At 34.3% G+C, this 14,924-nt stretch overlaps 2 protein-coding genes across 4 annotated transcripts; one reads left to right on the forward strand and one right to left on the reverse strand.

The window, feature by feature from the left end:
* Window positions 1–202: 202 nt before the first annotated feature.
* LOC111477888 (GTP-binding protein ERG) lies at window positions 203–4,372 on the forward strand. The gene is given in 8 exon segments (XM_023121859.1): window positions 203–879; window positions 1,356–1,441; window positions 1,542–1,687; window positions 1,849–2,007; window positions 2,092–2,158; window positions 3,119–3,226; window positions 3,305–3,444; window positions 4,006–4,372. Coding segments are annotated over 8 exon segments (1,305 nt in total). The 5' UTR covers window positions 203–365; the 3' UTR covers window positions 4,091–4,372.
* A 172-nt stretch (window positions 4,373–4,544) lies between these two features.
* On the reverse strand, window positions 4,545–12,437 carry LOC111477887 (CBBY-like protein). Of its 3 annotated transcripts, XR_002717365.1 has the most exons (12): window positions 12,040–12,434; window positions 10,579–10,628; window positions 10,415–10,478; window positions 9,649–9,697; window positions 9,468–9,536; window positions 8,316–8,377; window positions 7,350–7,430; window positions 7,014–7,168; window positions 6,829–6,913; window positions 5,770–5,913; window positions 4,760–5,027; window positions 4,545–4,622 (listed from the first exon to the last, which is right to left on the reverse strand). XR_002717365.1 is itself a non-coding variant. In XM_023121856.1 (11 exons), the coding sequence occupies exons 1-11, from the start codon at window positions 12,297–12,299 to the stop codon at window positions 4,916–4,918; spliced, it is 1,131 nt and encodes a 376-aa protein (XP_022977624.1). In that variant the 5' UTR covers window positions 12,300–12,434; the 3' UTR covers window positions 4,752–4,915. The 3 variants fall into 3 exon arrangements, 2 of the variants coding, with proteins under 2 accessions (XP_022977624.1, XP_022977625.1); XM_023121856.1 differs by lacking the exon at window positions 4,545–4,622 and having other exon boundaries at window positions 4,752–5,027; XM_023121857.1 differs by lacking the exons at window positions 4,545–4,622; window positions 4,760–5,027 and adding an exon at window positions 6,400–6,480 and having other exon boundaries at window positions 5,807–5,917; window positions 12,040–12,437.
* Window positions 12,438–14,924: the final 2,487 nt, after the last annotated feature.

Below are 14,924 nucleotides of genomic sequence, written 5' to 3' on the forward strand. Positions count from 1 at the left end.
AGTTAGCAAGAAATAATTTTATTTTTCAAATATAATATTTGAAGCGGCAATTTATTAGAGGATTTAAAATTGAAGTACTTGAGTTTAAAAGTTGAAATATATTTAAAAGAAAAAAAAAATTAGTTGAAATTGGATAAAATTTTTTGCAAAATTGTTTTTTTTCCCCCTATATATGTACTATATAAACAAATGAAATGAAACCACCGCTAGTTGTGGGACACCATCACCGAACCTCTAAACCCCCAAAACCCCAACTGCTGCGACCCGAGCCAACCCTTCTGCTTTGGTTGTTCATATCATTGCGCCGCTCTCCCTCGCTCTCTTCATCAACCTTCTTTCCTTCATGCTTTGTATGAGGATTTAAGATGAACGCTTTAAGGGCTCTGAGAATAGCCACGACGATTTCTGCTCGATCCCACCAGACTTTCCTCATAAATCCATTGTTTTCCCATCGATGTTACTCTGCCCAACCTGAGCAAGACGATTCGAATCACAACCCTACTTTCTCGGACACTGAAAATGCCCCGGATTCTGTATTCGATAGTTCGCAGTTCACTATTCCAAACATGGATTCGTGTACTAAAACTGAGTCTCACTCCCCTGCAGAATCCACTTGGGATAAAAAATATAGGGCAAGAGCCGACAAACTGATATTTGGGGAAGAATCCGAGGGAGTAAAATACAAGATAATGGAGGAGGAGGAGGAAAGGAGACGGAGAGTGCTTGCCAAGGCTCTGCTTGAGGCGGCGTTGGAAACTGCTGACGATCAGGAAGAAGATGACGAGAGAACGGTGAAGGAGGAGGACCAGAAGTCCTTGGCTGTTGGGATAATTGGAGCACCAAACGCTGGCAAGTCCGCGTTGACAAACTTTATGGTTCGTTCTTTAAGCTTTCACTCCTTTGGCCCGCACAACTGATCTAACTTTTATGACCAGTTCATTTTTCGTATGATTTTTTGAAACCTATAGTCGCTTAGAGCATTCAAGAAGATTTTTTTTTTTTTTTTAATTTTTTTTTTTTTTCAGATGCTCAGATGAACTAGTACTAAAACTGCTAATTTGATAAAACTTCGTTTTTTGCAAGATTGTTGGATTCGTGAAAAATTTTAGGGTTGTTATTCTTTCTTTCAAGCTTTGCATACTAAACCAATTATTGTCGTTCCCTGAACTGAAAAACTGCCTTTTTCCCCTTTTTAGTCTGAAATTTTTCGTTTCTTCATTTTTTAACTTTGCTTAATATAAAGGTGGTTATGTGGAAGCAGTCAGCTTGTATTGACTATCACATAAGAGATTGTTAGAAGTGATTCGGTTATGTTTTTTTTTTTTTTTTTTTTTTTTTTTTTTTTTTTTGTGTAGGTGGGAACTAAAGTTGNGTTTCACGGAAGACAAATACCACTACTCACGAAGTCCTAGGAATAATGACCAAAGGAAATACCCAAATTGTATGTATCACATTTTTGTGAGGAAATGTTGCTTTGTTCTGTGTTTTCTCATTGCTAGATAGCTAATTTGGGCTTTTCTTGATTCGTTATGCCAATTCAGTGTTTCTTCGACACACCAGGGCTCATGTTAAAGAGTAAGGGACTTCCTTATAAAGATATGAAAGTGCGTGTGCAAAGTGCTTGGAGTTCAGTTCAACTTTATGATGTGTTGATAGTTATTTTTGACGTCCATAGACATCTTACAAGGTTAGTAGTAATTTCTCCTGGTCTCAAATGTTAGAATATAGGTTTCTCAAATAAGAGGCTTGACAACCATAGGCTTTACAAGTTTTCCTATTTTTCTTTTATTGTGCTAGTCTTGTGGTCAACTCTAATGGTTTAGCAGTTATCTCTTTGATTTTCTATAGGCCTGATTCAAGGGTGGTAGGATTAATCAAACGAATGGGAGCTTCATCACAACCAAAGCAGAAGCGAATATTATGTATGAACAAAGTTGATTTAGTCGAAAACAAGAAAGACTTGTTAACAGTTGCAGAACAATTTAAAGATCTTCCCGGATACGAAAGGTATTATTGGTTCTTGTTTAGAACGTTGACTCGCTTAGAGGTATTTGAGCATTTGTTTTCACTAACAGAGCAAGCTCCGTATAGGTACTTCATGATCTCAGGGCTAAAGGGAGCTGGAGTAAAAGATCTTTCAAAATACTTAATAGAACAGGCATGTCTCCTATTTTGTTTCACTACTGTTATTCAGAGGAATATGTCTGTCGAGGATTTTTCACTTGATTAATAAATATTCCAAATGGTCTTAAACTCATCGTTGCTTGAAAGAGTTAATCTATAGGTTTAAATCCTATTTTAGTCCCTGGAATTTTAGATTTGTTCCATTTTGGTTCTTAAACTTTCAAGAGGTATATTTTGGGTCTGAACTTTCAAAAATGTATATTTTGGTCCTTGAACTTTCAATTTCGTTCCATTTTTATCCTTGTGCTTTTAAAATGTATATTTTAGTCTCTAAAAGGTTTTAAAAATAATTATTTTGGTCCTTATTTGTATTTCATTTTTAACAAAGTCATTATGTACTAACATGTTATTACGAATGTGATTTCAAGCATATCAGATACAAGTCTTAGGCAAGTGAAAATTAGATGGAAAAATAATATAACATGGACCGAAGTTGTTGTTTCTAAAATGTTTGTGACTAAAATAAACATCTATAAAAATTTAGGGACCAAAATATAGTTCTAGAATCAAAATAAATATTTTGAAAGTTTTGGGATTAAAATGAAACCAAATTTGAAGTTTAGGGATCAAAATAGATTTACATTTGTGATTTGATGTTTTCACAAGTTTGATGATGATGCTAAGCTTATGATACGAGAAAAACTACAAAAGTTGCGCATGGGCTCTAGGGGCTGTTACAATCACACCTTCAGATTTTCAATTTGATTAATCAACACCTGAACTATTTATGGATTTTCAATTTCAATGCAACAATTTCTTAGGTATTAAAGGTGATTGGTCAAATTGAAACATTGGGGTTGTGAATGTTACAACTCCTATAGTTTAAAGGTGGTTGTATCAATTTTTTCCATCTTTTATTGTCATCAGCCAGCTAATTATTCTGTTCACTCAGCTTATACCTGCATCTAAACCTGCTTTCCCCCTCCCTTTTTAGGCAGTCAAAAGACCTTGGGATGAAGATCCATACACTATGAATGAAGAAATGATGAAGAACATATCACTTGAAGTTGTTCGGGAGCGGTTGTTAGACCATGTGCATCAGGTAGTCATTACTATTTTATTTTTATCTGAGCTGGCCAAGAAATTCTTTTTTATTCATGAACTTTGCTTCTATTTTCAGGAAATTCCTTATGGAATCGAACATCGCCTGGTTGATTGGAAAGAATTTCGAGACGGTTCTCTTAGGATTGAGCAACACTTGATCACTAATAAACCAAGTCAGCGCAAAATTCTTGTGGGAAAAAATGGCTGCAAAATTGGGTAAGTAATATTACTAAAATGTTTACTTTTGCAAACCAGATGATATAAGTAACTTAAGTGTTTTTTCATATACAATTTAAAAGATTTTTCTCTAAAACCAGGAAATAATGAGAAATTACGAGTGATTTTGAAATAGTTAAGTTACTTTTGTCGTGTTTAGAATCACTATGGAATTTGTCTGAAAATTTTGTTTAAAAGTGTAAAATAAAATATTAAATTGCTTTTGAATGATTAAAAGCATGTTTGTTTTATTCAAAATCACTCTCCAGTTTTCCCGAAAATTAGAATTGATATTATTTATTTTGATCTAACTGGAAACATATAATCTTCCATCTAATGAGCTTTGATCTTTTGTAATCTTCTTTGCCTTTTGAATTGGGAGGATGTCTGTACTTCTCTCACATTTTGCATTCATTTAATTTTTTAATACATTTATTTGTTTTGCATAAAGTCGAAATATTAATCTTTAGTTTCTAATGTTCCTCTACGGATTCAACTGAGTTTATACAACAATTCAATTTCGAGCATGGAAATTTAAGTCGTTCAATTTCACAATTTCAGGAGAATAGGTATTGAAGCAAATGAAGAGCTAAGGTCTATCTTCAAGAAACAAGTGCATCTCATCCTCCAAGTTAGACTTAAATGATGCATCTGTCTATCTATAGTTCCCCTATGTTCATATAGAGAATTGTTTGTCGGTTATCTTAGAAATGCAGATATCTTCCCCGCTATAATTTATAGTGGACGTGAAGATGAAGGCTTCAGAGCTTGGAATCAGTTTATTATTTTTAAAAGGGTTGAAATGCATTTTGATGAAGAGAAGAATTTGACATCGTGCATGAAGCCCATGAGAAGTGAGAGCGAGAATTAAGAACTTTTTTGGAAGGTTATCGCTTTCAATCTACAATTCTAGTTTTGTTTTTCATAATTTTGTTGAAATAAGTTTTTTTTTTTTTTTTTTTTTTTTTTTTTTTTTTTTTTTTTTTTTTTTTTTTTTTTTTTGTGTGTTTATTATATTGCTGTAACTTTAAGCATAATGCCAAGGTGTTTCAATTTCTAAATGAAGAAAGGCATCTTCGCATTGGTACCCAACAACAAACTAGGATGAAATCTCGTCTATTTCTTTGGAAGATATTCTCTGAACTTTTGCAGCTCAAGGAGGGTTATTATTTGGTAGCCTTTTTATACTCTCTTTTTTTTCTTTGGTTATGATCTTAAAACTGAAATTAGGATACACATTGTGTGTTATTTCTTCATATTATTCTTCTTAAACAAACTTTTTTTTAATCTTCTTTCTCACCTTATTCTTCAATTTAAGGATTCAAAATCCCAAGAATATAAGTCATGGCCATACGTGTCTCTACGCAAACATGGAAATTCGAATCATGAAAATTGTCGGGTAATAGGACAAGGGCATCGTCATAACACTGAGATTTAACGGTCATGAAGAGGACAGCAAGTAATGATGGGGTCATGCATCTGAGGACCATGTCTTTTGCCGTAATCTGGTAATGGTCAAGCCACCTACTCCAAAGCCATCCATTATAGCGTTTGCTGAAGGGAACTCAGCTCGTGATGTCAAACTACAAAAAATAAAGACCGGGAAGTTAGGAAGCGTGCATGTGGTCGTTACGTTGCAACTAGAAATTGCAGATTATGTTGATTGCTAAAATCGACATTGACAGTAGTCTTTTTTTATCCAAGTCCAACTTGAGCAAAATGTTTCCTGCCAAGCCCTGACGCATGATTAGGAACAAAATTGACAAGTTATATCATCAAGGATTCTAGCTTTTAGACAAATGTAGTGCCACTTTCTTGATATATCGTAATGATTTGGTAAAGAGACTCGTGGGAGGAACCAGATTGAAAGTACAGCTTTTCATACGAAGCATGAAAGTGATTAGGTTACTTAAAGATAGAAAGACAAGTGCTCTGATCTGTCAACTATGGGTCCTTTCTATATTCAATCTAATGCTCAAGTCTAAAAATTTCAATTCTTGATGTTATCTTGACGCAGATAGATTCTTAACTTCATGCTATCAAGGAAGAGGAAGGAGAAAAGAGGATGACATTCAGGAAAGACCCTAAATGCTTCCACAGCTGTATTCCCGAGTCTTTGGGTTCCTACCTTGAACCAACTTCCGGGGTCCAATTTTTCTCCTGCTGAAAACTTGATTAATTCTAATAAAGCAGGTATTAAGACCTAATTTGTCCTATAAGACACTCTAAAAGTGCCTGCATACTAATCCCCGAGATGTAAACTTACAATAATCAGGGAGAAAAAAAAAAGTGAAATCTAATTTGAGAATCTAGATTGGGGATTACCTGCTACGGAGCACAATACGCGGCATGCCTATTCGCTCAGCTCCATCAACCCCAGACTGGGTTCCTGCAATAAGGATGCAATTGGAAACAGGTATGTCCGCAAGTTCTGCTCCAGCACGCAATGCACATATGATCTTGTCCAAACTAAGAAAAACACACAATGATATTAACTAACGCACACGATATTGCTTTCTGTAAACATATATAATATTAAACATTGTTGTCAGATAAACCAGCAATCCAATTATTTAAAATAAATTTCCAAGAATAGTGCATATATCATGACAGCTGCAATCATAGGATTCTTAGAATTTGAAAATAAACCACATAACCAAGCTTCTAAAAGCGTCCCATGAATACTACAAAGAAGATACATGTGCATTTACGTGTAAGTTTATAAGATTGAAAAGCATGCACAATACATATTTTCGTGCAGAGGAAAAGTATGAGAAGGGTCTCCAAGAACCGCAACATATCTTTTTTTATAACCATAAGTCAATTGAACCATTGGACTATTTCTATTACTTCTATTACAATTCCATTGTTTGCATTGTCTTCTAACATTCTTTAATAATCATTAGTGAACAGTTTGTACAACAGAAGGCGAAAGAAGCTATGAAACTAAGCTAAAAAGGAGAGGATGAAAGGTTGGTCAATTTTACTTGGTAGCTTCCTCCCCATTTCATGAGACCAGGTACCAGTACTGGCAAGCTGTAAGAATACAGGACCTTCTCTCTTCTTAAACTCTATATAACTCCTCAAAAATTGGCCAACCAAGCTAAATTACAAATGAACTTCTGTGTGTGTGTGTGTGTGTGAATAGGTTAGAAAGAATATGGACGCCAATAATCCACTTCCTTTTTAAAAAGTCATGCAAATCAATGCTTAGAAGCCTTGAGGCTTGAAGTATCAAATGATTGATGGCCCTACATTTCATGGCGGTCAGCCGGCCATTAACATGAAAATTATAACTATTAACAACAATAACAATAATGATACAAAGATAAAAGCAAACCATAGTACACATTCACATCAACTTAATTTTAAAAACGGAATGACCTTTCAGATGAGGTAGTATTTATCTCGACGCTCAACTTCAGCGCAGATGCAACTTTCTCGGCAATCCTTTGTTTCTCCGCAGAAGCTAACCCATCAAGCAAGAATACAGCCCTTCAGTATCCAACCTTCAATATTTAAATTTGGAGTGACAGAAAGCATGTCAACCAACATGGAAAAAGGACTACCTGCTTTCATTGCTTCCTTAGCTAGTTGCTCGTCCAAACCTGAATGCTTTGCTTGACCACGCACAACTTCACTGTATAAACTCTGTCTTGTCTCCTCATTCCCAACAATCTTTACTTTGGATATTCTCTCAGGTCCAAGCTTATTAATGATAGATCTAACAATTAAGAAACACATTGGAAATATTAGCTTTAACATTCATATTGTAAAATTAAAAGAAAAAACAAACAAACAAATTACAATGACTCATGATATTGTGAGAAAATGACTTTTAATCCAACATTAAAAAAAAATGTTTTTAACTGTGGTATATAACTTTAACATTAACATGAATATACCTAGCAATTTCTTCTCCACTTTTGCTGTAGGCTGTGAGAATAATCACAGGTATTCCCTCGTTATATGCATTGTCAATGAAACTGCAGAAATGAAATGTAGCTCCACTTAATAAAGAAACAATCAAGAGATTGATTTGTAAATTGATACACTTTGACAATTGACTCATGATATCAACTATTATTGCAAGTGTTATCTCATTCGAAGTGAAAAGCAGCAAGCAACAAGTTAACATGCATAGCATGACATTAAGCAATATCTGAAACTGTGCCTGAAATTGTACCTTCCCTTACAAAGCTCCTAACATTTATAGATTGGTAAACGACCAATGAGTTTCTAAGGAGAGTTAATTTTCCCACTTTTCATAACATTTCAAGGATAAAATCCTTACATTTCCTAGAATTTCATGAAGCAATTTCATTTCATGATGATCTTGATCAGATTAAGCTATGCTAGCTAATATGCCTGCCTATTTTATCTCTATCTTCTGATGCTGCAGCCAATAAGTTTGAGGAGCTAACTAGGACTTCTTCAGAAAGATCCAAGTCTTGCATGTTGTGGTCATTTGAAGTAAATGAGCATTATAGAATCAGGCTTCTTCCATTTGGAAGTATATTAAAAATGGGAAGCCCATATAAAAAAGATTTAGACAAATCAGCAACTAAATGAGCATTATTGCTTCTGAACCATGGATCACATAGCCTTGCGTAACTCAAAAAAAAAAAAAAAAAAACCAAATGAGCAAGAAAATCAAAACAATATAACACGATAACAGAAAGATTACTACAACCATTAAATGGTCAATTTCCCAACACGGCATCCAAACATCATAGCAAACCAATTTATTTCCACTCTGACAAGAAATAGAGGCATTCAAATTAGAAATAGGTGGACTAATTAAACAATACAGATGACGTAACAGAAATTCCCATGAACCATTCAACCAGTATTCAGTTAGGAGCACTTACTCTTCAACTCCAGGCCGTAAAGGTAAACTTTGTGAAACCATCAATTCATCTGATGCATTTTTCTGCCAATAATGGATCAAAAAAATGTTCCATCATATTTTTTTAAAAAAAAATTATACGAGATAGAGAAGAAAAAAAACATTGTTTTAGCATCAATTTAAATTTTAATACTCACAAGAGGAATGCCATAACAAATGAATACAACGTATAACAAAAGAAGTATATTCTACAAAAATAGTTAGAGACGGAGAGGGGCAGGTGGGGGCATGCATACAAACTTAAGCACCAGAAGATATCAACAAAGAATAAGACCTAGACGTGACTGGCTAATCCAGACAAATTCACTTGTTCTTCATTGTAAATAGACTCAATACATAGTAAAATTGTAAGCATTTGTATTCAACTCCAATCTCAACTAGATCCTAGATTCGTGTTTGAGATCACTAATTCAGGTCCTCTCTTCATAAGGAAAGATGCCTTTTTTTTTTTTTTTGGATAAATGGGAGTCAGAGCTTTGCTCCCCTATACCCGGGGGCACCCGCACCCACCCCTAGGTCCAAACCTGGGAAACATAAGGGGTTTGTGGCATTAAGCTCATCCAAGGGTTCGAATTTGGGGGCAGAAAGATGCCATCTTAGGAAGTAGTTTAGAAAGGAATAAATACAAGATAGTTTTAGGAAAGGGATAGAGAGGTCCTGTATATTTGGGAGTGAGTCAAGATTATCAAGGCTAGATGTTTGTTTTTTACAAAGAAGTTATTTAATTATCCAATTTTTTTTTATCATTTCATCCAATTAAAAGCTTTTGCCAAGAAATGCATGGATGTCAGAAATTGAAAGGATGGAAAATCCTCATCGCAAGCTTTGTAACTACTAACATTTCAATACAATTTAAGTTATTTCCAAAGACATGTCAAAGAAGGGAGACAAGATTAACCTAATGGTTAAACCCTTCTCTCGTGAGGAGAAGAGAAAACTTTAAGACATATAGATAAATTTTACAGAACTCGAAGCTTCTGAATACAAGCAAGTATCTGCAAGAGAAAGAATAGTTATGCACTTCTCTTTGAATTAACTGCCCGAGGGAACCTACAATCAAGCGCCTAAGCAATAACTGCCAGATATCTCATGCATATATGGTTAACAGAATTACCTTTTCTCGCAGAACACTTTTAATAAATGATTCCTTCTCATTTGTTGGTAGTGAAGTCGGCCAACCAATCTGCAATGAAGAAAGACTTCGACTGACTGAAAAATGTATTTCATACCCAAGGGAAAAGAAGCAGTGACCAAAAATACTAGGTCAGAATCTCAAAACAAGAAAAGAAACTCACACGGTTAAAATACATAATTAGCATTCGTTCCTCATTAGCAGCATTCTTCCTGTGAAAGAAATTGAAAAGATTTTCAATAATCTTGACTCACGATAGTGATAGAGCCTTAGCTTGATTACGCTATGCCAAGTAGGGTTCCGGAACATGTTGATTTCTTCTTCTCAATGATCTTTTAATTCGTACTGCAAAGTGGCTGATAACCTTTTCTCTATTTTCCTTGATCATCTATTTGAAGACGAGGAAAAACTTCTTTGGCTCAAACTTTATCAAAAATTTTTGTGGTGATTGGATAGAAACCTCAAATTGTTTGTAGAATTTTTTAATCTTTTATGGACACCCTCTTTGTTACAGCTTCTTGGTGTAGGCTTTATAGAGTTTTGTAATAATTCTCCTCTAAATGATATTTTGACTAATTGGAGGGCTTTCATGTAACCTCCCGTGGCTCAAGGGTCACCTTTCCTCCCTTTTTCCTTGTATATTTCATTGATCTACAAATACCTTGTTCCTTGATTTTATAAACATCCGAGAGGTCTGTATCTCTCCTAAACTAAGCTTAAAGTCCACCAACTTCAACATCATATGGTCAGAAAAGCAAAGACGCCTAAATTTTGTTAAATTGAATAAATCAGACTGGAACTGTACAAAAAAAAGTGAATAAATTTTTAAGATGCTAAATTTATCATATATTCATTTTGAAAACAAATATGAGCACAATGGCATTCGTTCAAAATATAGGTAGATTAGATCGTATCAGCAAGAGCTAAACCTGACAAGGTCTGAATATACAGGATCAGTCCAATTTGCACAGTCAAGTCCAAGCTTCCGAAATGCTGCCAGCACAAAGTTAGATAATGATCATCCAAAACACATAAATCGAAATTAACTATAGAATTTAGATTTGTTAATGAAATAGTATGAAAAGATTAGCACCCTCATTGAAAGCTTGGCGATTAGTTGAGCGATATGCATCCACAAGGACTCTGGAAGGAACGGAAAAAAAGAGTTAAAAGGGAAGAAACTCCAAACCTACCAGACTCATGAAACATTACAAAATTGGAGAGCATAAAATATTGATTGTTTATTAGGTCAAATCACCTAGACAATATTGTCCAACGACCCAAACTCAAATCAATGCAGCCTATTGCCTCCCTGGCAACATTGCGTTCACACTATGCTTCTTTTTTTCTTTTCTTTTTTTCTTTAACTTCTTTTCTCAAAATTTTGTCTTTCTTTCTCTAGTTTAATCAAATATCCGCAGAAGCTTTTATGAGCAACACAATCATCACAACTCATAAGGAACTTAGTACGTATTCAAAGATGTTGTAAAACAATAAGTTAGTGATCCAGAGTTATGGTTTGAAAGGGAAAGACCTTCTTGGTCTACTTTAACAGCTGGACATGGACAAGGGCCCGTTTGAAGTGATTGGTAGGTTGAAGGGAACAAGGCCACAGTCTAAGATGAGTGATTTGGTACTTGGTTCCTCTTGGTGAAAGCTTATAAGATCTGGTTGTTCATCTTTCATATATAGTTATTTCACCGATGTGAAGGGGCGAGGGGTAGTTAAAACTGCCAGTTAATCCTAACGTAGTCCAATCATTTTTCAGGTCTGAATCAGATTCTCTCTTTCCTAAAAATAATTATTATTATTATAAATAAATAAATAAATCAGAGATATTTCCCACTTTGTGATTCTTTAACATTTATGTACTGTTTATGATGGTTACGTTGCCTCTATTGATGCAAGTATTTTCCTGGAAATGAATTCTATCATCTTTTCTTTCGTTTAGATCTACAAATGAGGGAAGACAACCAAACTGCCAGTTTCCATACTTGGGCCGTTCGAAAGATCGTAGGTCCAATAATTTAGAGTCCTGTCTACCGATTTTCTGATGGTGTCCTATAATGGCCTAAAATTTTCTTGATTCAACATGCCAACAAGATAAAAGATGAGCTTGGTTAGGAACGTGATAAAACTAAAGAGCGTAAGGAATTCAAACTGCAAAAAGTAAACACATTGATTTAGAAATCTAAAGGCACATTGGTCGGGTAAAAATGGTGGAATAAATCGTCATAATTCAAGCATCTGATAGACTTGACCTAAACAGCGTCCACCTTAAGAAAGTTTGTAAAAATAATAATGGTAATATTACAGATGACACCATAAAGCTATAAACAAAAACAGTTTCGCGAACTTAAAACAGAAGTCGAACTGAGAACGACGAGTGTTACGGCGTCAATACGTTCTTGAAATTAAACACTATCTAGGTATTTGTCTAGTACTTATCCATAAAGAGAAGAAACGTATTCGGATAAAAAAAAAAAAAATCGAACCAGCAATAATAAGTAAAGAGATTGAATGCATGGAATTAAAAGACAATTGTAGGAATCACCCTTCAACTTCGAGAAGAACCGCGAGTTCTTGGGATGAATAGTTGTTAGAACGGCTGGTAGTGCTGAGAGCAACTGGTGTCCTGATTCGTAAACTCTTCCCAGTGGAGGTAAAGCTTCTCGAGAAAACAGAGAGATGTGGAGAAGAGGGATGGAATCTGGTTGTTGGCAGATTAAGTCCGGCATGGGAGTAGAAGCAATTGCAAGATGTGGTTCTTTTGATAGGATGAGTATAGAGCGTGGAGCAGGAGGTTATTTCCATGGCGGTTGTTGAAGGATTTAGACCACAGCTCCAATGACCTCCTCCCGCTGATTTCACCACTGTTTTTCCCCCTCGCTAAAAGGATGCGTCCACATCCGCAACTGAAGTTATCGGAAATAAACAAATATGCTGAAAATATCTTTGACCTCTGTTGTTTACTTGGAACCAATTTTGGCTTAGATATTGTTTAAAAAAATTGTACTTATTTTATCGCTATTAATTATTTTAAAACAATAAACTCATAGTGTACTCCATCTTTGTAGAGTAACTATGATTTAGTTTATGATGAGTTTAATCGCTATTTGTATAAATTTGTAATGGTTGAGTTGGTAAATTTTAATATATCATTTATTTATTTATTTATTTTTACAAATTAATATATATAATAAAAAAAAATAGCATTTAAATTAATTATTGATTTCTCTGTTTGTAACATCTGGGTTAATTTTGGATTTAAGGAACATACTAGAAGGGAAAATAAAAAAAGCCCCATAGAAATCTCGACCCAAAAACATAACTTATGACCCAATCATACGAAAATTTACCCAAAGGCTCCGTTGTTTGCCTTAGCCTATGTAGGGCCGATGTAAACTTTTCAATCTCGTGCAACCTTAGCTAGCGAAGTTTTTGTGTTATGTGTGTAGTCGGTTATTTGTTATTTATAAGACAATATTTGGTAGCATTGTTTTTTTACACATGTGTGAAGTCTATTTGTAAATGATGAAAGTAGCAGCACCGATATGTCAACCGAATAGTTGGCTAAAGTTTTACATTCTCTACGACGATAAATCACTCGGATCAATTTTGTAATCAAGTTGGTAAGTTATAATATATTATGTTACCTATGCATTGTTCAACAAGTTTTTCGAGAGGTGACTTCTTTTGCTTGCTTGTTACACGAGTTATCTTCCAAAGGAGATGAATTAATCTTCTCCATCAAAGACTTATTACAGAGACCCCGATACTAACGACAAAAATAATTTGCACTAAAGGAGGTAAAAAAATACAGGCCTGTCTCTAGAGAAACACAACACGGAAGATAGCTTTTATATTTAATACACGTCGAAATATATTCCAAAATCTCACTCCTAACCTTGTATGTGCAGCTTCAAAACGACGCTTATTTACATAGACGTTTATGGATAAAAAAACAAGAGTTACCCTCATGTATTGACGTGCAACCATAATCTCGTATAAGTTAGAAACAAGTGAAACCTTGCACATAGGTAATAATTGACTATATTACATTGATACAACAACATTATAAAAATAATCAAAGAGAAAATGAAGGCCACGTTAGGTCTACAATAAATGTAGAAATACAAGAAGGTCTAACGATATCTCGTTTGTACTGTAGTGTGAGTATGTCAATTAACTCATACAAATATTTTGATAAACATACAAAAATAAATCATATCATAAAGCATCGATATTGACCCGCCACTTATTTTAGTCGCATGCCTTTATTATTAGTTATTTAAAGTTACTGGCCAACTTATATTTATCTTTGTATTACATCATTGTGGAAGAGTTTTGTCCAATAATTTTATTATACCATTTCTAAATTTAAGAATTATACGTAGTTGAAAATGACCCAAAATTGATAATTATAAAAAAGTAGAGATAATTTGATGATAGTTTTAAATTTTAATATGATTTTTAAGTATTAACGTGAATATCAACATCATTGATGATACCTATTCATTAGTTTAAGACGGTAAGGCCTTTTAACTTTATGTTTATTGCACAAAAAAAAAGAAAAATTTAGATAAGATCAAACATAATAATAATAATATTATTATTTGAACGGAAAGTGGGAAAGTTTTTAAATTAAAACAAAGAACTCAACACGTACGCATAATTCGGGCGTATTTAATATAGTCAAGAAAAAAGTGGAAATAATAAATATAAGACAACGGTCAATCACGTCACATGCAGCAAAGGAGGCAAACCAGTTATGTGATTTAAAAAAAAAAAAAAAATATTCGTTACTAACTTACCATATCAACTCAAGTCAGTTTAATTTTTTGAAATTAATTTTCTAAAAAATAAAATAAACTATTAAATATAAATATAAATTTGATGTGAAATAAAATATTAAAATTGTACTTGATAGATAAAAAAAAAAAAAAAAAGAAAGTTGGGAGATTAAATCAGTAATTTAAAATTTTATTTTTAAAATTTGAGGTGTGTTTATTTGAAAAATGGGCATTTGGGAACATTTCCAGGCTTTGAAAATGCCCGCGGACGGATTTAAATAATCTGAATTAGTGCAAAAAGAAAATCGAGCGGGCAGTTCCATTGGATCACTATCCGCTCCCCAGCTACTCTCACTATAGTCTTGTTTATAGCTTTGTTTCGGACCCCACTGCGGACCCTACAATTTGAACCGCTCAACCATTGTAAAATTTAATCTAATATTACGTCACGCGCTGTCAAGAATGTTCGTAAGACCACGCGCCTTCCTCTGCCACGTTGTCGCTTTTGATTGGTTCATACCGACACGAGTGCAGGCCGACGAGTGGGAATGGCTCTTCCCGAATGCGTACACCCCAAAATACCCTTCTGTCTCACAGAGAATGAGAAACGAAAAAAAAGAAAAAAAAGAAAAAAAAGCGGAGGAGC

The sequence above is a fragment of the Cucurbita maxima genome, unplaced genomic scaffold, assembly GCF_002738345.1.
Source record: "Cucurbita maxima cultivar Rimu unplaced genomic scaffold, Cmax_1.0 Cma_Scf00004, whole genome shotgun sequence".
Lineage (NCBI taxonomy): Eukaryota > Viridiplantae > Streptophyta > Magnoliopsida > Cucurbitales > Cucurbitaceae > Cucurbita > Cucurbita maxima.

Excerpts from the sequence above, each read along its gene's own strand:
- LOC111477887 (XM_023121856.1), bottom strand. The coding sequence starts at position 12,299 with ATGGAAATAACCTCCTGCTCCACGCTCTATACTCATCCTATCAAAAGA. Across the intron at positions 10,629-12,039 it reads GTTCTTCTCGAAGTTGAAGG|AGTCCTTGTGGATGCATATC; the intron begins GTGATTCCTACA and ends CGTTCCTTCCAG. Across the intron at positions 7,431-8,315 it reads TTACGGCCTGGAGTTGAAGA|TTTCATTGACAATGCATATA; the intron begins GTAAGTGCTCCT and ends TCATTTCTGCAG.